The sequence below is a fragment of the Balaenoptera ricei genome, chromosome 3 (genome assembly GCF_028023285.1).
Source record: "Balaenoptera ricei isolate mBalRic1 chromosome 3, mBalRic1.hap2, whole genome shotgun sequence".
Classification (NCBI taxonomy): Eukaryota; Metazoa; Chordata; class Mammalia; order Artiodactyla; family Balaenopteridae; genus Balaenoptera; species Balaenoptera ricei.
In genome coordinates this window covers 174,039,791-174,060,360 of record NC_082641.1, presented here as the reverse complement: position 1 = coordinate 174,060,360, position 20,570 = coordinate 174,039,791, and the positions used below count along the sequence as shown (strand labels likewise).

The window sequence follows — 20,570 nt, the reverse complement described above, 5'->3', positions numbered from 1 at the left end:
TGTGAATGAACCATAAATACCAGGAAAGAAGGCATAGCTTTGGACTTCCTGCATACAGTGACTCTTATAACTGAGTCAGAAATTCCTATCCTCATGGGCTGCTGTATGAGATATTTGTTCCTCTGTGGGGCCTGAGGCATCTAAACCAAGCTGGAGCTTGTAGGGGGCAAAGAGAGTATTTGTTGAGTTCTACAATGTGTAAGACACTATGGTAGGCGGTGGACATACAAAAAGCAATAAGACCAACACAGTACCTGCCTTCAAGGAGCTTAGAGTCTAGCCTTTCTTTATGGACAAAACCCAACATCCAGGGGGCTGAAATTCTAGAGTAGGATACTATATCCAAACTTTTTTTCAAAAAAAGAATTCTTCAACCTGGATTTTTGGGAAGTCTTCCCACTGTAAGCTAAAGAAGGCCACACCTTTCCTAGGATTCCAAAATGCTAGGATATCATGCCATCATTGCCTGCTGGATGGATCTTTCTGGCTTTAACCCACTCCTGCTGTTTCTTTCTGTTTTGTTGTCATTCATTCGTTCATTCATTTGTTTGTTTGTTTGTTTTATCCTTACATCTACCTTTAATCTAAACGTCTTGGATGGGGGGGGGCATGTTTTCCAGGACAAGTGAAGAGAAAATACTAAAACTAGAACATTCAGCTCCTCATGGAAAGTCATACATGTGGATCTGGTTGGCATCATAAAGAATGAAGGTGGAGACAAGGAGAATCATTATACATGTCATTCCTGGAGAGGAAATGCTTAACCTTTACTTCCTGAAGTGTTTGTTCTGCATAATGGGCTCTCAATAAATGTGTATTCAATTGGATTTCTCTTCACTGATGTGTTCAATCAATGCTTGTTCCTGGATACACAAATCATGACCGTTGCAAATATTCCCTGGACTTTTTGTAAATGAAGAAGCCCTTTTCAAGGCCTTTTTTCAGGTTCTTACTCTCTGTCCTCCTAAACTTGCTCTAAACTATGAGTTTCAACTAAATGAGTTTAAACTCATTTAGTCCCTCAAGCCATCAGCTTCTTCCAAACCATCATCTTTACCTCCTCTCTTATCCAGGCTAAATCTCATGCTCAAGCATGTCAAACGATTCTCTCCCATGCTTTCAACACCATTGCTTCCTCATTCTGATTCTATACCTAGCTGGGAAAACCCAAATCCAGGACTGATCCAATCATGGCAGGCACTGTGGATTGTCTACTCAACAGCCATCACCACCATCACATGTTCCTTATCGACAGAACCTTGATTGTTTTCATATTTGGGACAGCACTGTACCTGGGTGCAGAGGTCAATTGAGATTGGTCTAAGCCCAGTGATTCTCAACTGGAGGTGATTTATCCCCACCATTAGGGACATTTGGCAATGTCTAGAGACATTTTTGGTTGTCATGACTGGGGCAAGTGGGGTTGCTACTGACACCTAAGTGACAGATGCCAGGGATGCTGTTAAATATCTTACAATACACAAGACAGACCCCACATATACAGCAAAGAATTGTCCATCCCTAAATATCAGTAGTGCTGAGGTTGAGAAACCCTGGTATAAACTAACCATAGTGATCTTATTCTTATTTGCTAGCAAATGGTTTGGGGTGGGCATTTGGATCAATTCTAGCCACTGAGATATAAGAAACACCTACTGGAACATACATTTTCTCCTTAATAAAAACAAATACAAATTCAAGGAGAACTTGCCGATTGCTTCCTAGTTTTAGCTGCTATCATATAATAATATGAGGCTTGAAGAGAAGATATCATGGAAATACTAAGGGTGGAAGAGTGAAAAGACAGAAATAACCTGGGCTTTTATGACATTGTTGGGTTGCTGAACCAACCCCTGAACTTTTTCATATGTAAGACAAATAAACTCCTTTTGTTAAGCCAGTTGGGTCAGGTTATCTATTACTTGCAGTCCAAAGCATCCTTCCTTATGAACCAACCATGTCTCTTCTCTGCTCTCCATCAAGGCAGTGAGATCTCAGAATCACTCAGCTAGGAGCCAATACAAATGTGTGTTTTCTGGTCTAAACAAGACCTTCCAGGCTACCTGGAACTCACTCTTCCTATCCCTGGTCAACTTCCCCACATGGGGAGTTCTAGTTTTTCAGTTCCTTCCTCAATCTGCATCCCCTTTCTCTATATAAGGTAGAAGACTTTGTCTCCTACTTCACAGAGAAAATAAACACCAGCTTATGAAAACTCCCTCAACTTTCTGACATCGCTTACAATTATACCCACATCCACACTCATCCTTGATTCCTTCCCCCATTGATTCTCATCATCTCCTCCATTCTTCCACAGTGGCAGAGAGGGTTCCTCTTCTTGTTTGAAACTAACCTCCACCACTGTGCTTTGGATCTTGTCTCCTCCTGCCTCTTTGGGGACCTTTCTCCATTGATTATCTCCTCTCTCTCCTGAGTCTTCCATCTCTCTCACATCCTCACATTCCTCAGTGGCATTTAAATATGCTAAAGATGGATGAGCGGGACTTCCCTGGTGGTCCAGTGGTTAAGAATCCACCTTCCAATGCAGGGGACACGGGTTCGATCCCTGGTCGGGGAACTGAGATCCCACATGCCGCGGGGCAACTAAGCCCGTGTGCGCAACTACTGAGCCTGCGCACTCTGGAGCCCAGGCACCACAACTAGAGAGCTTGCACGCTGCAACTACTGAGACTGCGCACTCTAGAGCCCGTGCACCACAACTAGAGAGAAGAGCCCGTGCGGCAACAAAGAGCCCGTGCACCGCAATGAAAGATCCCTCATGCCACAACTAAGACCCAACACAGCCAAATAAATAAATAAATACATACTTTTTTTTTTAATTGATGAGCAAACTTTTTCTGTAAAGGGCCAGATATTTTAGACTTTTCAGGCTAGATATAGTGATAGATAGATAGATAGATAGATAGATAGATAGATGATAGATGATAGATAGATAGATAGATAAGTGACAGATAGACAGACAGACATAAATACATTTGTGTGATGTGTGTAAAGGGATATATGTGTATATCAGTTTAGAAATACAAAAACCATCCCTAGCTCACTGGCCGTACAAAAACAGGCTGCAGGAAGGATTTGACACCCCCACACACAACGCTATAGTTTGCTGGCCCCCATGATAAAGAAAGAGAGATGGCAGATTCTAGGAAAATGGCCATCTGCACACATCTCACTTCCCTCCACTCTCTACCTTAATATATCTGCCTCTCTGAACCAAAAGTCTGCTGGGACCCATGGCAGCTGGGTGGGCATGAGAGTGATATCTCTGGGGGGAATCCCCAAAGGGAAATCTGGGGTTGAAATGTCTCCCCTATGCACCAGGTGGAAAGTTCCAAGGTAAGCTGAAGAATGCTCTGGGTGGAAATCAGACACAGTTCATCCTATGAAGAGTCTGACCCACCAGGGTCCACAGACATCCTGGGATAAGGTCAGCATCACTCCTGTGTGTGTGTGTCTGATCCATCTGGCTCCCAAGGACTCCAAAAGGAGGTCTGCTCCTGAATCTAGAAGAAAGCAAGGAGATTGGGGAACAAGGAGGCACCCCTGCACACCTGCCTAGTGCACACATAGACCCCCTGCAGTGAAGAATCCATCTCCTTTCATCACTTGGGAAACTGTCACCACTTAGAGTTCTCAACCCCCACATCTGAGCCCCAAAGGAAAATGACAGCCCGTGAGAGGCCCCCAACAGCCAAAAAGAGGATGGTCCAACATAATTGTCACCCAGGAAAATCGAGCTGCTGGAGTAGACAGACAACAACTTTAAACAAGAATAATAAAAAAGAAGAATGCAAGGAGGTTCAAGTACAGCACCAAAATGTTCTATGGAACCAAATAAAAAGGGAATAAATAAAAAGATGAATTTTACTGGATGAATTAAAGAAGAGGATGACTACTATCAAGAGCCAAATTAGTGGGTTAGAAGACCACGTGGAAGAAATATCTCAAAAAAAAAAAAAAAACAGAGCAAAATGCCAAAAGATGAAAATCATGAAGGAAAACAATCAGTCTTGGAGACCCAGGAGATCTACTATGGGAGTAATTGGGGGTAGAGGTTGGAAGAGTAGGGAGGAAGTATGTTCAAGTCTCTTCCACCCCAGAAGTTCCCCCTGCTACAATAACCATTCTAACTACTTCTCTTCATAGCCAAAATTCTAGAAAAGTTGTTTACACCCTGCTGTCCCCACTTCCTCCCACCCTTCACTGCTCAGCCCACTGCAGTCTAATTTCTGCTTCCAATACACCCAAGAATGACTCAATGTCCCAAATGCTTCCTCAGTGCTAAGTTCACTGACGGCTTCTCAGTCTTTTCTAACTTGACCTTTAGTTCACATTTCACTCTGTTGGTCTTCTTTTCTTCTCTTTTTTGACAATCAAGTATTTTTAGGGTTTTTTTCCAGCTTTATTGAGATATAATTAACAAACAAAATTTGTATATATTTAAGGTGTACAACATGATATTTTTATCTATGTATGCGTTATCCCCTTTCCTTCTTGAAGCATTCTCTTCTCCTGGCTTCTCTAACACCACACTATCCTCCTATAAGGGTGGTCAACTCATCCCAGTTTGCCCTGGACTTTCCCAGATTTGACACTAAAAGTCCTGCATCCCAGAAACCCCTCCGTCCCAGGAAAACCAGAATCATATTGCAATCTCATCTTCTCCTGTCCCATAGTGTCTTAGTTTGGGCTCCCCCAGGAGCAAACTCTGAAACAAGGATTCTAATGCAAGTAGTTTATTTTGGAGGTGATCCCGGTGAACACCAGCAGGGGTGCAAAGAAGTGAATCAGGGGAAGAAAGGAAGCCAATACAAGATGGGAGCTTAATCCCAGCAGGGACCTCTGGGCAATCACTTGGGACATGCATCTCAGACTCATCTCACCTGAGGGATGAGGGAGCTGGGGCATGTGTATACCAAGTTCAGGCTTTGGTTGAGGATTGTTCCAGGAAGCATTTTCCCCCTGATGCTTCTCACCTGCCATCTGCCAGATAAGGTGGTTTCCAGTGGCAGCTGCTGGCCAACAGAAGTCACTGAAAATGTGAGGACTAAGGATATAAGCAGGGCATGACCACATCTGTTACATACAAGATTCTATCCTTGACCCAAGAGAAGTTCTTAGAACTTGGCAGGAGTTCATGAACCACCTAAATTTAACTGTGATGCTTGCATAAGTATTTTTTCTTCCCCATCTCTAGTAACGATAACTCCTTCTTTCCTACTACTTAAGCTGAAAACCTGGAGTCATTCTTTAGGCTTCTCTTTCTCTCACACCCAACATCCAATTCATCAGCAAATCTCACTAGCTGTATCTTCAAAATAGATCTAGAATTCTTCCTGCCTTCACAATTAGCTCCCTGGTCCCCATCATCCCTCACCTGCGTTATTGTAATAGCCCCAGGAAAGCCACAGAGATGATGGTCCCCATCATCCCTCACCTGCGTTATTGTAATAGCCCCAGGAAAGCCACAGAGATGATTATCAACAGACCCAGAACCCAACTCCTGCTCTCCTACCTCAGTCCAGGATGTCTGTTCTATCATATCATGTTGTTCCTTTCCTATAACTGTGGGCTGAGGCAAGAGCTACAAGGTTAGAGTTTTCAGAGATAATTCAGGTTTATGGACAGTCCCTTGAATGGCAGCGGGTGCTACAGAGAGAGATCAACCACTGGAGGCACAGACTGAGTCCAAATACCAGCTCTGCCACTTATCCACTAAATGACAATGGACAAGCCATGAGACCCCTCTGGGCGTCAGTTTTCCCAGCTATAAAATGGGGTTGGTAATTATTCCAACCTCACAAAATCATCGTGAAGATTAAATGAGAGCTACTCCATCTATCTAGTGCACAATATATGCTTGATTAATCATGGCTTTTTTTTTTTAACTACCAAGAATGCCCAACCTTTGGTCCCCTAGACCCAAAGAGGTAAAGAGAGCTTTCCCTGGTGGCACAGTGGTTAAGAATCCACCTGCTAATGCAGAGGAAACAGGTTCAAGCCCTGGTCTGGGACGATCCCACATGCTGCGGAGCAGCTAAGCCCGTGCGCCACAACTACTGAAGCCTGCGCGCCTACAGCCCATGATCCACAACAAAAGAAGACACCGCAGTGAGAAGCCTCTGCACCGCAACAAAGAGTAGCCCCCGCTCGCCGCAATTAGAGAAAGCCCGTTGGCAGCAGCGAAGACCCAACGCAGCCAAAAATAAATTAATTAAATAAGTAATTTTTTTTTTAAAAAGAGGTAGAGAGGACCTCCTTCATGGCTTCCTCTCTACTTGAAATTAGACAATCATGAGAGATGCAGAAGGGAGATAGGTTTGGACCAGCTCCACTGTGGACCATTCCCCCACAGCATGACTCAGAGATGTGACCACAGCCCCCCTGCTTCCCCATTTCTCAACACACATATTTGGGGAAACTGAAGTTTCCTCTTCTGAGATGGGGAAACTTCCCCTGACCCCAGATAAACAGTTGCTTGGGCCAAAGTTCCTCTGGGTGGAGGGCTTAGAACAGGTTGCCCACTCACTCTGCAGTCTATGGGCCATATGCAGGGTTAGTTTCGATACTGATGAGTTGGGGGGCAGGTGTGGAGGTGGGAGGAGACAAGTACAGAGGGAACAGGAAGTGAAGTGAATGCCAATCCCCTGCTCTCAGTCAAAACAGGAATTATTGTGCTATTAGTCAAGGGCACTTGTTGATCAATAAATTGGTTTGTACCCACCCCTGGACACAAATGCAGGGATTGTCTAAAGAGATTGATGTGTTGAGTTGTGCTCAGCTGGGGGTAGTACCAGCCCTCTAGGGAGTGTTTTTGTTTAGCACAATGACCAGGAAGGACACCTCTGGCATTTAGTGGGTTGAATTGTGCCCCCCTTCCCAAAATTCACATGTTAAAGCCTTAACCCCCAGCACCTCAGAATGTGAAGACTTTGGAGATAAAGTGTTCAAAGAGGTAATTAAATTAAATGAAGTCATCAGGGTGGGCTCTAATCCAATATGTCTGGTGTCCTTAAAAGAAGAAGACAATGGGAATTCCCTGGTTGTCCAGCGGTTAGGACTCCGCACTTTCACTACAGGGGCCCAGGTTCAATCCCTGGTCGGGGAACTAAGATCCCTCAAGCCGTGCCGTGTGGCCAAAAATAAATAAATAATTTTTTTTAAAAAAGAAGATGAGATTATGACACAGACACTTACAAAGGGAAAACCATGTGAAGACACAGAGAGAAGACAGCCCATCTACAAGCCAAGGAGAGAGAGCTCACCAGAAACCAACCACACCAACACCTTGAGCTCAGACTTCCATCTTCCAGAACTGTGAGACCATGCATTTCTGTTGTTTAAGCCAGTTTATGGCACTTTATTATGGCAGCCCCAGCAAACTGACACAGTGGGCAAGGACCACACAATGAACTGGCATTTTGAGAAGCTCTAACATTGCAAGAGCTAATAGCCCAAGAAGATCCACTCATAAGTAAAGTGAATTACTTCATCAAAGAGCTTTACAGACCAACAAACAGCCTAAAGGCACATGTGGGTAGATATCTCCATTGTCCTGAGGATCTGACCAAGACGTGGCCTGCCACACTGGATGATTCAGCTGGTCTGTCTTTCTAGAAGTTCCATGTCTTGGCAGAGGTCTGATTCCACCACTTAGCTTGGGCAGACCTCACCCAGGACATCAAAAAAGTTTCATGTCAGGAATAATTTTGCCCCATCTGCTTCCCAGAAGCTGGTCCACATCAAGTAGGCAGTAAGGGATCCCAGTCCCAGCACAACATGGTCCAGAGGAGCCAGGGTATTTTCCGTTCCAGCTCAATCAGTGCCAGACCTGGAGCTCCCAGAATCAGTATCATTTCCTAAGAGCCAGGGACTTGGTGACTTTCCTCCAGACCCCAGAACTGGGAGACCATTACCAAGACCTGGTGTCTCTCCAGCTCACCATCTGCTATGGAGTGAGTTTTATGTCCCCCCCCTCCAAAAAAACTCATATGTTAAATTCCAACCTCCAATGTGATGCTATTAGGAGGTAGGGACTTTGGGAGTGATTAGGTCATGGGGGTGGAGCCCTCATTAATGGGATTAGTGTCTTTATGAAAAGGACCCCAGAGAGCTCTCGCCCCTCCCAGGATGTGAGGACACGGCGAGAAGACGGCATCTATGAACCAGGAAGCAGGTCGTCACTAAACACTGAATCTCCCTGAGCCTTGATCCTGGGCTTACCAGCTTCCAGAACTTTGAGAAATAAATGTCTGTTATTTATAAGCCATCCACTCTACAGTATTCTGTTACAGCAGGCTGAACAGACTAAGACACCATCCAACTGAACAAGCCCCCAAGTCCTCGCCCTAGAAATGATCTGACTTGCACCCCAGGGAACTCGCTACATCCAGGCTGCTGGTTCCATCTTGGGCATGTCCACTTCAGTTCTCAGAGGGCAGGAGGTTCTCATGTCCAAAAGCCAAGGGGTACCGGGTACGGAACCCCACCCAACTTCAGCTCTTGGGTTCAACAGGAACATTTCCGCTCACAAATCCAATACGTAGTTTTGTCGCAAGAGAGGTCATTCCAGGTGCCACCTTTGTTCATGCTGGCACAGTCCTCATTATGGAGGTTGTTGGGTTCCTGTGGGTCCCAAAAGCTGGATAAAGGAAAAAGTGCATATAGGGAGGGATGAATAGGTGGAGCACAGGGGATTTTTCAGGGCAGTGAAACTATTGTTCTATATGATACTGTGATGGTAGATACATGACATCATGCATTTGTCAAAACCCATAGAATGTACAACACAAAGAGCAAACCCTAATGTAAACTATGGACTTTAGTCCATAATAATGTATCTATGTTGGTTCATCAATTGTAACAAATGCACCACACTAATGCAAGGTGTTAATAATAGAAAAAAAGTGTGAGGGAGAGAAGGAATATGGGAAATACTTCTCTGTACCTTCTGTTCAATTTTTCTGTAAATCTAAAACTGCTCTAAAAAATAAAATCCTACTCAGACATAAAAAAGAATGAAATTTTTCCATTTGCAGCAACATGGATGGACTTGGAGGGTATTGTGCTGAGTGAAATAAGTCAGACAAGAAAAGGCAAATACTATATGATATCACTTATATGTGGAATCTAATAAATACAACTAACTAGTGAATACAACAACAAAGAAACAGACTCACAGATATAAAGAACAAACTAGTGGTTACAAGTGGGGAGAAGAAAGTGGGGAGGGGCAATACAGGGGTAGGAGAGAAAGAGGTACGAGTTATATATAAATAAGCTACAAGGATATATTTTACAACACAGGGAATATAGCCAATATTTTATAATAACTATAAGTGGAGTATAACCTTTAAAAATTGTGAATCACTATATTATATACCTGTGACTTATATAATACTGTACATCAACTATACTTCAATTAAAAAATAATAATAAAAGAAAACAGAAAAAAGAATAAAGTTTATTAATTTTTAAAAAAAGACTATCAGGAAAAAAAAAGAAAAAGAAAGACCTTCGTGGTTCAGGGCTCTTTCTTCCATCCGAATCATTTCTCAGCCTTTCAGAATTACCTAAAAATGCTGCATTATCCCCTTCACCCCAGCATCTTGTCTATTCTAACTCAGCCCCACCTCCCTGTTCACCAGAGATTCTCCCAGCTCCTGAATCAGTTTCCTGATTCAGGAAACTGGGTTCAGCATCTGGTCAGTTTCTGCTTCCTCTTCCAAAGAACACTTCTGTCACACCACGTTCCTCCCAACCTTCCAGGTATTGTAATGTCTTAGGTCATGTTCCCTTAAAGCAGAGCCAGATTTGGCAATTCGGGTGCATAGGATTTATTAAGGGCTGTTCTCAGGAGATAGGGAGTGAGAGAAGCAGGATGGGGCAGGGGATAGAATTGAGCAAGGATGTGGGTTCAGCCTGATCTAGCCTCAGCCTGATCCCACAGGAAGCTCTGGAATTTGAATAGCAGCACAGAGTTATTCCAACTTGAAACAAGGGGTCCAGGCTTCTCTTAACCGGTCACTGTCTGTGGCATGACCCCAATGGGAGTGGAGTAACCTCCTAGCTGAACAGGCTTCCATTCAGCTGAAGTCAACTCTCTGGAGAAAGCATAACTGTGAACCTTTAGCAGTCAATGCCCCCTGCTGGTGGGAGCCCTCACCAGCCCCATGAAGGGATATGAGCTGAGCAACTGCAGTGCCACACCATGCCATGACATCTCAATTTGCAGAGCTCTGCCTCCCTCCAGGAATCTTTAATAAAAAATAAAATCCCCAGACAAAACACTAATATCTCTAATATAGAAAGAGCTCCTAGAAATCAGTAAGAAAAAGACCAAAACCGCAATATAAAAAATACAGAAAAGTTAATACATACGGCTATTAAACATATGACAATACACCCAACCTCAGGGATAAGAGAAATGCAAATTCATACTACACTGGGATTCCATTTTTCACCTACATTTAAACCAACAAAATTCCAAAAGTTTGATAAATGTGTGGGGGGAAAAAAATTGTAGTCAAGCTGGTGAGAGAATAAATTGGTATAACCAGCATGGTGGACAATTTGTTAATATTTATTTAAAATACAAATACATACACTCCTTGAGAAAGTAAAGCATAATGGCTAAGAGCATAGAGTTTTAAGCCAGGTTGGGTGGCACTGCCACCTGCTAGCTGTCTGACCTTGGGAAGGTTGCTTAAGCTCTCTGTGCCTCATTTTCCATATCTTCAAAATGGAGATAATAATGGTACTCACATTACAGAATTATTAAGAAGCTTAAATAAATGAGTTAATATAAAGAGTGCCCAAAAAATGAGATCCTGTTCATCCTTTTGGCAAATCCAAATCTTCCTCTTCCTCTTGCCCTATAGCCATGCCTCCTTTTCCTTTTTCTCCCCCCTCCAACCATTGGTCTGGGGACTTGATATGTTTGAGCAGTTGTGCTAAAGGTTGAGATGTTTCAATGGAGGAAAAATTAAAGTACAGGCACCAGAAGCCCTATCAGAAAAAAAAGCACCCTTGTGCCTCCCAGTCTAGCTCAGCCTGGAATTCTAAAGAATCTGCTGGTTTGGACTTACAAGGAAGAGAGATCCCAAGAGCCCTGGATACTTGCCTCAAAGTGATGGGTGACCCATCCAGCCACCTCCAGTCCCCTTCACGGTTTCTGTCATTCAGCCCCAACCAGTATACCCGAGGAGAGCCATGAGCCTTGGCCACAAAGTTCTGCAAGTACAAACTTCATTCAGCCATCAGTTCTTCTACACACCCTCTGCTCTCTCCCACACACATTTAGGGCTTGTGAGTGCCACCCCAATACCCTTCCCAGTCCCCACGGCATGCAGAACAAGATCAACGCATTCCTCCCACTTGAGCATGTTCAGTGGTAATAGTCATGCCACTTTCTTGCAAAACCTATGGAACACTTTGTGCCTCAGTTTCCGCCTCTGTAAAATGGGATAATAGTAGCTACCTCCTCACAGAGTTATTGAGAGGATTGAATGAATTAGTATGCATAAAGAGCTTGAAACAGTGTCTGACATGCAGTAAGTACTATGACATCTTAACATTTAACATTATATAATTTAAGGAACATGTTAATAATAATAAGTGATATCTTGATTTCCCTGGTACTTTCACCCCACCCTGCAGTCTTCATCTGCATCCAGGCAGAAGAACTTGGGTGGGGGGAGAAGGAGAGGAATGGGGATTCCTGGTTTTTATATTTCCAAAGCCCAGGCCTTTGGGAGAAAAGAAAGGACTTGGGCAAAAGACAAAAGATTAGGAAGAATATGAAAATATCATGATTTAAAGCAACTCCTCTCCAGGCAAACTGATCTATGGTAAGGGAAACCAGATAAGTAGTTCCCTAGGGTGGGGGTGGGGTGACTGGAAAAGGGGCATGAAAGAACTCCCTGGGTGGTAGAAACATTGTAAATCTTGACTGGGTTGACAGTTACACAGGTGTATACATATGCCAAACCTCAGTGAATGTACACTTAAAATCTGTACATTTTACTCTATGCAAATCATATCTCATTCACTCAACCTTATTCAAGACCAAGATTCCTTAAAAGGTAGAGAGGAAAGATTGCAATGTGAAGGAAATTATGGAGATGTAGACATGGTGGGTGCCAGAAAGAGGGCTCTGCATTTCTTTCCCTTGTAGAGTCCGAGGTGATGGCCAAAACCCCAGATGGGTATGAAAACTCTAAAAAGTAGAGTGTACCTCGACCCTGTTTCCTGGGAAAACCCCAGAGAAGTATTAGGAAGCCAGAAAGAGAAAAGAGCTGCTTGGCCCATCAAATTAGAATAGTGCCTAGCGTATAGTAGGTGCTCAAAAAGTGTTCGTTGAATTAATAAGTTAATAAGTGACCTACACACTTTGCACAGATTATCTCATTTGATCTTCATTGTGACCTACTGAAGCAAGGATTGTTAACCCCATTTTATAGATGGGAAAATTGAGGCAGAGAGAAGTTAAGTAATTTGTCCAGGATCATTCATCCAGTGGATGTCCCAGTGGATACCAGCTTGGAGTAAAGACCTTGAGGACCAAACATGTACTCCCCTCTGCCTTGACCCCATATAAATTGTCCCTACTCAGAAGAAAAATAGATCTCAACTGACAGATAAAATTTCCACCCTCCTGGTATAATGGGAGCTCAAAAGAGGAAGGAAATGAGTTATTTAAAGAAAACAAAGTTATATTTCTTATGCACCTGAGTTTAGGGAGTATGACTTATACCTCCCCATCATCTTATTACATCTAATTAAATTACATCATCTAATTTAATCTCAAAAAAAAAACCTCTGTACTACCTACTCATACAAATGATGCTATGAAACAGAAAGATTTTTTTAAAATAGAAGGAAAAAAATAGGATGGTAGGCCTAAATCTAACCAAATCAATAACTACATTAAATGTAAACGGTCTTAAAACACCAATTAAAAGCCAGAGATTGTCAGATTGAATTAAAAAAAAAAATAAGGCCCCACTGTATGCTATCTACAAGAAATCTACTTTTAAAATAATGACATAGACAGGTTAAAAATAAAAGGATGGGAAAAGATAAACCATGCAAACACTAATCAAATAGTGCTATGAAGCTTATGGCCAAGAACATGGACTTTGAAACCAGCTTCCTGGGCTCAGATCCCAGCTCTGACACTTACTAGCTGTAACAAGCAAGTTGCTTAAGTGAAATATGCCTCAGTTTCCTCATCTGTGAAGTACTGATATGTAATGATATGTACTGTGTACAAATGGTCTTACCACTTAGCTTTGGTAGTATTAAGTCATTAAAGTTATTTACACATATTCCAATTCTCCTTCTACATAAACATAGATGAAACCATCCTTCCCTGCACCTTAAAACATAGGAGTGCCCATGTGACTTTCTTTGTGAGTGCACATAGGTAGAAGTTTTAAAAGTCAGTGTATGACTTGCCTCATACACTTCCATCATTGAGCTATAGGGACTGTCTGTTACTTCAGCATAACATAACCTCTCCTGACTCACACACTAATTTATAGAGCTGTTGTTAGAATTACGTGAATGCATATAAGATGTTTAGAATACAGCCTAGAGAATAGAAAGTGCTACCTAAAAGATAGCCATTATATTATATTTCCATGTTAGAGAGAAAACTGAGACTCAGAGAGGATAAGTAAACACAATCAGGATTTGATCTCAAGCAAAGCATACCCCCTTAACCTTGATATTAAAAGTTTTAGTGGGGACTTCCCTGGTGGTGCAGTGGTTAAGAATCCGCCTGCCAATGCAGGGGACATGGGTTCAATCCCTGGTACGGGAAGATCCCACATGCCGTGGAGCAACTAAGGCCGTGCACCACAACTACTGAGCCTGCGCTCTAGAGCACATGAGCCACAACTACTGAGCCCATGTGCCGCAACTACTGAAGCCCACGTGCTCTAGGGCCCACATGCCACAATTACTGAAGCCCGTGCGCCTAGAGGCCGTGCTCCACAAGGGAAGCCACTGCAATGAGAAGCCTGTACACCACAATGAAGAATAGCCCCCGTTTGCTGCAACTAAAGAAACCCCGCGCACAGCAACGAAGACCCAACACAGCCAAAAATAATTTTTTTTACAAAAATTAAAAATAAATTAATTAATAAAACATATTATTAAAAAAAAAGTTTTAGTGACTCAAAAGCAATTCCAACTTCTCTACATCCAGGCCTGGGAAGGATATGTAAATCCTAGAAGAGAGGCAGGCTGGCCCTGCTGGTTCTCAAGGGCTTGGTAGGGAGAGCTCACCTGCTCAGCAAAGTTACTGATGATGACCAAGTGAGAGTAATTCTCCTGGCAGAACTTCCGGGCTTCATCCCATGACTTGGTGCTTGGAGAGAAGTAGTAACACTTACCCTGAAAAGGGAGCCAGCCCTCAGGGCAGGTGACCCTGGTACAGTCTGGGGACAGGATAGGATTCTGTCAGAGTGGCCCCAGAACCAGAGTAAGGTACATGGTATGCCATGTACAGTTGTGCAGGCTATGCACTGCTCCACTCCAGGTGGGCACCACTCACATAGATTACACTGAGAATCACTCTGATGGATTTATGCAGTGTAGCAGCTCTGCCATGTCCCCCATCTCAGGGAAGTTTCCCAAGTCCCACTCACCTAATAAGCCCCGAAGTTCCAGTAGGGACTGGTTGGTGTCAGCTCTTACTCGGTCAATGTCCTTCTTCAGGCCGGCTAGCCCCGCCATGCCAGTCACTGTCAGCAGGGATGGGATGTAGGGTTAGAGACCCAAACACCCATCTACCCACCTACCCATCACTGACTGCAGACACACCACTGTGTTCCCCCACTGCACCCATGTTCTAGTGGGTGGTGGTAAAACTCAAAAACACATGCTCAGTGCCCAAGAAGACTCTAGTGTGGCTCCAAGGAGAGATTAATCCCTGAGGCATGGGGAAGAGTAAAGATGGTGGGCTTCTTGCAGGAGGTGGGTTTTAAAGAAAAATGGTGATTCCGTATCTCTAAGGGGATGGGGAGGCTCAGTAGGCAGGAGCCACCTTGGAAGCAAAGGTCCAGAGGCCAGCATGTTGGGAAAGACTGGTGCAGTAGAGGTCAAGTGGAACCTCACAGGAGCTTGAGCTCAAAGTGGGAAGAGGTCTGGTGTCTGGGTCCTTAAATGCAAAGCTAAAGGTTTTGTGTTGGACTCTGGGCAGTGAGAAACCATTGATGGGTTTTGAGTGGAAGAGTGGCTTGGTCTGAAGTTTGGGGTGAAGGAGTGTGGAATGGAGCAATTTTCAGACTTCAGGAATCATAGTGAAGGCCTCTTCTACAACTAATGTATGTGTTCCCACTACTTTCACACAAATGTGCCCTCTCCCAGTACTCCCCAGGGCCATCACTAGATGGCCCTTCAGTTGGACAAGACGGAAATACTAGATAGATAGATGATAGACAGATAGATAGATGATAGATAGATAGATAGATAGATAGATAGATAGATAACACATATATGTTATCCTTGACACTCTTCCTTCTCACTCACCACCATTCTCTCTCACTCATCCCCAGTCTGGTCAATTTTACCTCTTAAATCTTTCCACTCCACCTACTACTCTTCATCCCCACAACCACAACCCTCATCCAAGCATCCATCATCTCTCAATTACCCAATTTCACCATTCTCCTCTCTTGTACTTACGTCGCCTCCTACCACAGGGCCTTTGCACATGCCTGAGACCCTGAACTCCTTACCAAGTTAATTCCTTCTCTTCCTTCACACAGCTATAGTACCATTTCCCTAGCAAAACTCTATATGACACTCCCAAAGATAAGGTCAAGACCACTTGTTAGATTTTTTCATAGAATTGCCTTCCTCTTCCTTTGGACTATTCATCAAAACTTGGAATTTTACCCGCATTTGGATGATAATTGGGTAAATGGCTGTCTATGCTTGTACTGTCCAACAGAAACAAGATGTGAACCACATAGGTAAGTTTAAATTTTCTAGTAGCCACGTGCTTTAAAAGTCAAAAGAAAGTAAAATTAATTTGAATGCCATTTTTATTTATCTCAACATATCCAAAATATTAGCATTTCAGTGTATAATCAATATTAAAGATTATCATTATTAATATTATTGATATAGTTGACATTATTTTTGTAGTAAATCTTTGAAATATGTATTTTTTGGTTGGGTTTTTTTGTTTGCTTGTTTTGTGTTTTTGGTTTTCTGTTTTTTTGTTTTGGCCATGCCACGTGGCTTGCAGGATCTTAGTTCCCCGAGCAGGATCAAACCCGGACCCAAGGCAGTGAAAGCACCGAGTCCTAATCACTGGATCTCCAGGGAATTCCCATGAAATCTGTATGTATTTTTTTTAAAGATTTTTTCGATGTGGACCATTTTTAAAGTATTGAATTTTTTACAATATTGCTTCTGTTTTACATTTTTGTTTTTTTGGCTGCGAAGCATGTGGAATCTTAGTTCCCCAACCAAGGATGGAACCCGCACCCCCCGCACTAGAAGGCGAAGTCTTAACCACTGGACCACCAGGGAAGCCCCCCGTATCTATTTTAGACTTACAGTATATCTCAATCCAAAATGACCACATTTCAAGTGCTCAACAACCACAGTGACTCATGGTCGCCATATTGGACAGTGGCGGTCTAGACACACACACACACACACACACACACACACACTCCACAGGGACAGGGACTATGTCTGATGTGTTCACCATCCTACCCACCCATCCCCCACCCTGCTACCTAGCACAGTGCCTAGCAAAGATGGCACTGGGGTTGGTCATGAAGCTGGATTTGAGGATCATGTTCGAGCTCGATACGCATGGTTTGAAGGGATGATTGAAAGCACTCACCATTCGCTCGCCATGCCATCTGCTGAAAGGTTAACATCCGCAGCTCTTCCACCACCTCCTGGTCTATGAGAAGGAGTCCAGCTTGAGCCCAAGTCCTCCCATACCCCTTCCCCAATTTCTCTGCACGCCCCATCCTCACCTTACTCACATTTAATCAGGGTAACAGCCAGACAAGTGCAGCCCATGAGCAGTGACACCACCACCAGCAGACACACGTACACCATCAGTCTCTCCTCCTGGTAACACCTAGGACCTCCGGACTTCTGACTGATCCAGGGCACTGGAGTTGCTGGGAGGCAGAGATGGGGACAGAGAGACTGATGCTGGTGCTTCAGATAGCGAGGAAGGGACCCTTGAGCTTTCCGCCAAGAGCAGGGGGGCAAATGACTACGGTCATGACTATATCACCAGGTGGGGTCAGCAAGAGAATATCAGGGAGAGCAAACCCTAAAAAAGCCCAGAGCATTTGTGGAATACATACAATATGCCACACATTCTGTCACACCCTTATTATCTTATTGGCTCCTCACCCTTATGACGTAGATTTAAATAGTATTCCCATTTTGCAAATAAGTGAACTGAGGGCTTGGAGACCTCATGCATAACTTGGACACAGCTCTTCTCTTAACATTTAGGATGCATTATCTTCTACACTCCAGCAGCCCCTGCCCAAGCTGCTCCCCGGTGGCCCAAGCTGTGGACCCTTGCATCTGGGGCAGAGAACATTTCCCATAACTTATAGGCAAGCAGGAGGTAGGGCTTGAAGAGTACCTGGTAGATATCCTGGGTCCCTGGGGGTCTGGTTTAGACTCAGAAAGGAGGAGCTTCTGAAAGGAAATGTTTCTCTACCAGGGTCTCACTCCATAGCTGTAGGTCTCAAATACACTGGCCACCATGAGAGGGGAGATAGAGGTAAACCTAAAGGACTTACTGGCTATAGGCAGCTGGGATGGAGGAGGTACAAGATCAGTGCCTGGGAGAAAGGCAAGAGAGGTTTATTCAGAAGTCACTGAAAGACTTTGTCTTCCAAGATCAACAACCTCCCCCCAAGCCCTCTGATTTGTTCTTTGGTCAGAATTGGGGGACGGGAGGGAGGTCTTCCAAGTGTCCCCTCTCAGGCTTCGTAATGGGAATTCCCACTGCTCACCCAGTTGAGGAGTTGTGCAGGTGACAGGGGTGAGGTTCAGGCCTGGAAGGGGTCAGAAAGACAACAGTCATGCAGAGCAGGGCTTCAGCCAAGTGAACAGGAAGGTCCCAGCCCTAGACACTCACCTGTGTTCTTCGGGAGCTTGCAGGGAAGTGGGGGGCTCTCTGTTTTCTTTCCTGAGGAGGGAGGAATGGTTGCTCAGGTCCAGATCAGGACAAAGCCAGCCCTGGGTCTCCTGTACCCCCAGCCCCAGCTCACCTGCCCTTGGAGGCCTTGGTGGAGCCATCCAGCCTGGCGAAGAGAAGCTCAGCATTAGAGCTGGTCCAAGGATGGGAATGAGGTGGAAAGGCAGTGATGGAAACAGGATTGACCTGTACGCGCTGTTATATTTAAAATAGATGACTGGGACTTCCCTGGTAGTGCAGTGGTTAAGAATCCACCTTCCAATGCAGGGGGCGCTGGTTTGATCCCTGGTCTGGGAACTAAGATCCCACATGCCGTGGGGCAACTAAGCCTGCGCACTGCAACTACTGAGCCCACGTGCTCTGGCGCCTGCACGCCACAACTAGAGAGAAACCTGCACGCCGCATTGAAGAGCCCACACACCACAAGGAAGATCCCGCATGCCGCAACTAAGACCCAATGCAGCCAAATAAATAAATAAATATTTTTAAATAAATAAATAAATAAAAATAAAATAGATGACCGACAAGGACCTACTGTAAAATTAATTAATTTTTTTTTTTTTTTAAAAAGAGGGACTTTCCTGGCGGTCCAGTGGTTAGGACTTCACACTTCCACTGCTGGGGGCACAGGTTCAATCCCTGGTCAGGGAACTAAGATCCCGCATGCCGCACAGTGTGGTCAAAAAAAAGAAAAAAGAAACAGGATTGAGATTGCAATGCAGGGTTAGGGATGGGGTTGTGCATGAGAGCGGAATTGGGCTTAGGGATAGGGACAGGATTAAGATATAGTGACCAACCATCCTGAATTACCCAGGACTTTCTTAATTTTAAAACAGGAAGTCCCACATTCCAAGAAATCTTTCATCCCTGCACAAACTGGGACAGTTGATCACCCTAAGTTAAAGACACAAGTGAGTTTGGGTATGGGAATAGAGTCAAGGTTAAGGTTGGGATGAGGGTTTGGATTGAGATGATAGGGTTGAAGAAGGGTCAGGGATAGTGGTGGACATGGGAGTAGGTTTGTGATTCAGGGTGTAGTTGGGATGAAGAATGGGTTGTAGCTGCATTGGGGAATGGGGGAGAAGTTGAGGTTGGGTTGTAGTTGTGTTGGGGCTTGGTCATAACTTTGATTTGGACATGGAGATGGGTTGGAGACGGGGCTGCATTTGGAGATGGGGAAGGGATCTAAATTTGGGGAAGGGGTGGCCTTGAAGACAGCGATGGGGTGGGTCTCCGGGTTGGGCTTGGGGATCATGTTGGGATCAAGTGGGATTTGGAGACGGACAGTCAAAAAGCAGAGCCCCGTGTACCTCCTTAACTCATATTGAGCCCCATGGTGCCCCGGGACCTCCCAGATTGACTCCACTCTGGACTCAGAAGTGGGGGGCGTGGATCCACATGGAATGGCCCCTGTCCAAGGACATTCAGGGGTCCTGGTGGGAGTTGACTCAGGGAAACCTCAAAGCCTCCACTTTTTTTTTTTCTTTTGGCGCTGCCATGCACCTTGCGAGATCTCAGTTCCCCAACCAGGGGTGAAACCCAAGCCACGGCAGTAAAGTCACCCAGTCCCAACCACTGGACCCAAAGACTCCACTTTTATATACACTCATTGGACTCTTGTTGAGTCCCTGGCCAGGCATGGGCCACCCAAGTTTAAAGGCAAATTTGGGCCCTGGGTGTGAATGCGAAGAGGTTGGAGAGACAACAGTCCACTCACAGCTTCTGAAATACTGGCTTTCATGTCTCGGGGTCTTTGCATCCACCAGTTCTTTTCTGGGCTTCTCTTCTTAACAAACTCCTGTTCATCCCTCAAGTCTCACTCCAATGTCCCCTCATCTGACCCCAAATCCTCCCACTATTGCAGGCAGACCCCTCAATTACCCTCAGGATTTCCCCAGTTTCGTAGTCCCTCCCCTCTCAGACCTGCTCACCCAAGACTATGTCCAGAACTGCCTCCCCCATCAGACTGAGAGACCCTCAGGGTGGACACATGGATACTCCCACCATCATGGTGCCCAGTATGGGCAGGCTGACCATGTATGTCTGCAGTGTCCAGCTAGTTCCCCCTGGGAAATCTGTTCCCCAACCTCATCCCTCAAATCACACATCTCTTCACTTGGCCTCTGAGAGTTCCTCTTACCTGGCTTGGGAGGAAGGTCCTTGTACAGTGGTGCTGTGTTCTCATAATCATCATCGTCATCCTCTTCTCCGGGCCCTTCCAGAGGAAAGGCAAATGAGAGCCCAGCCCATTTCCTCCTCTGTCCCTCACACCCTGATCTCTGGCCCCAAGGTGGGAATACTGTAACCTGGGTCCTGACCACCCCTGGCCCCCAGCCCATGCCTGGCC

At 44.7% G+C, this 20,570-nt stretch overlaps 2 protein-coding genes across 2 annotated transcripts in view; one reads left to right on the top strand and one right to left on the bottom strand.

Moving 5' to 3' along the window:
• ADGRE3 (adhesion G protein-coupled receptor E3) overlaps positions 1-7,771 on the top strand; it is a 40,343-nt gene extending 32,572 nt beyond the window's left edge. Inside the window, exon 15 of the mRNA XM_059919167.1 lies at positions 7,751-7,771. Within this exon, the coding sequence (XP_059775150.1) occupies positions 7,751-7,771 (21 nt within the window). The remainder of the gene's footprint in view (positions 1-7,750) is intronic.
• Positions 7,772-8,529: 758 nt separating this feature from the next.
• Positions 8,530-20,562, bottom strand: CLEC17A (C-type lectin domain containing 17A). The gene is made up of 11 exons (XM_059919813.1): positions 20,364-20,562; positions 18,297-18,329; positions 18,164-18,214; positions 18,039-18,080; positions 17,823-17,864; positions 17,040-17,180; positions 16,892-16,954; positions 14,676-14,771; positions 14,314-14,465; positions 11,144-11,253; positions 8,530-8,662 (listed from the first exon to the last, which is right to left on the bottom strand). The coding sequence occupies exons 1-11, from the start codon at positions 20,560-20,562 to the stop codon at positions 8,530-8,532; spliced, it is 1,062 nt and encodes a 353-aa protein (XP_059775796.1).
• Positions 20,563-20,570: the final 8 nt, after the last annotated feature.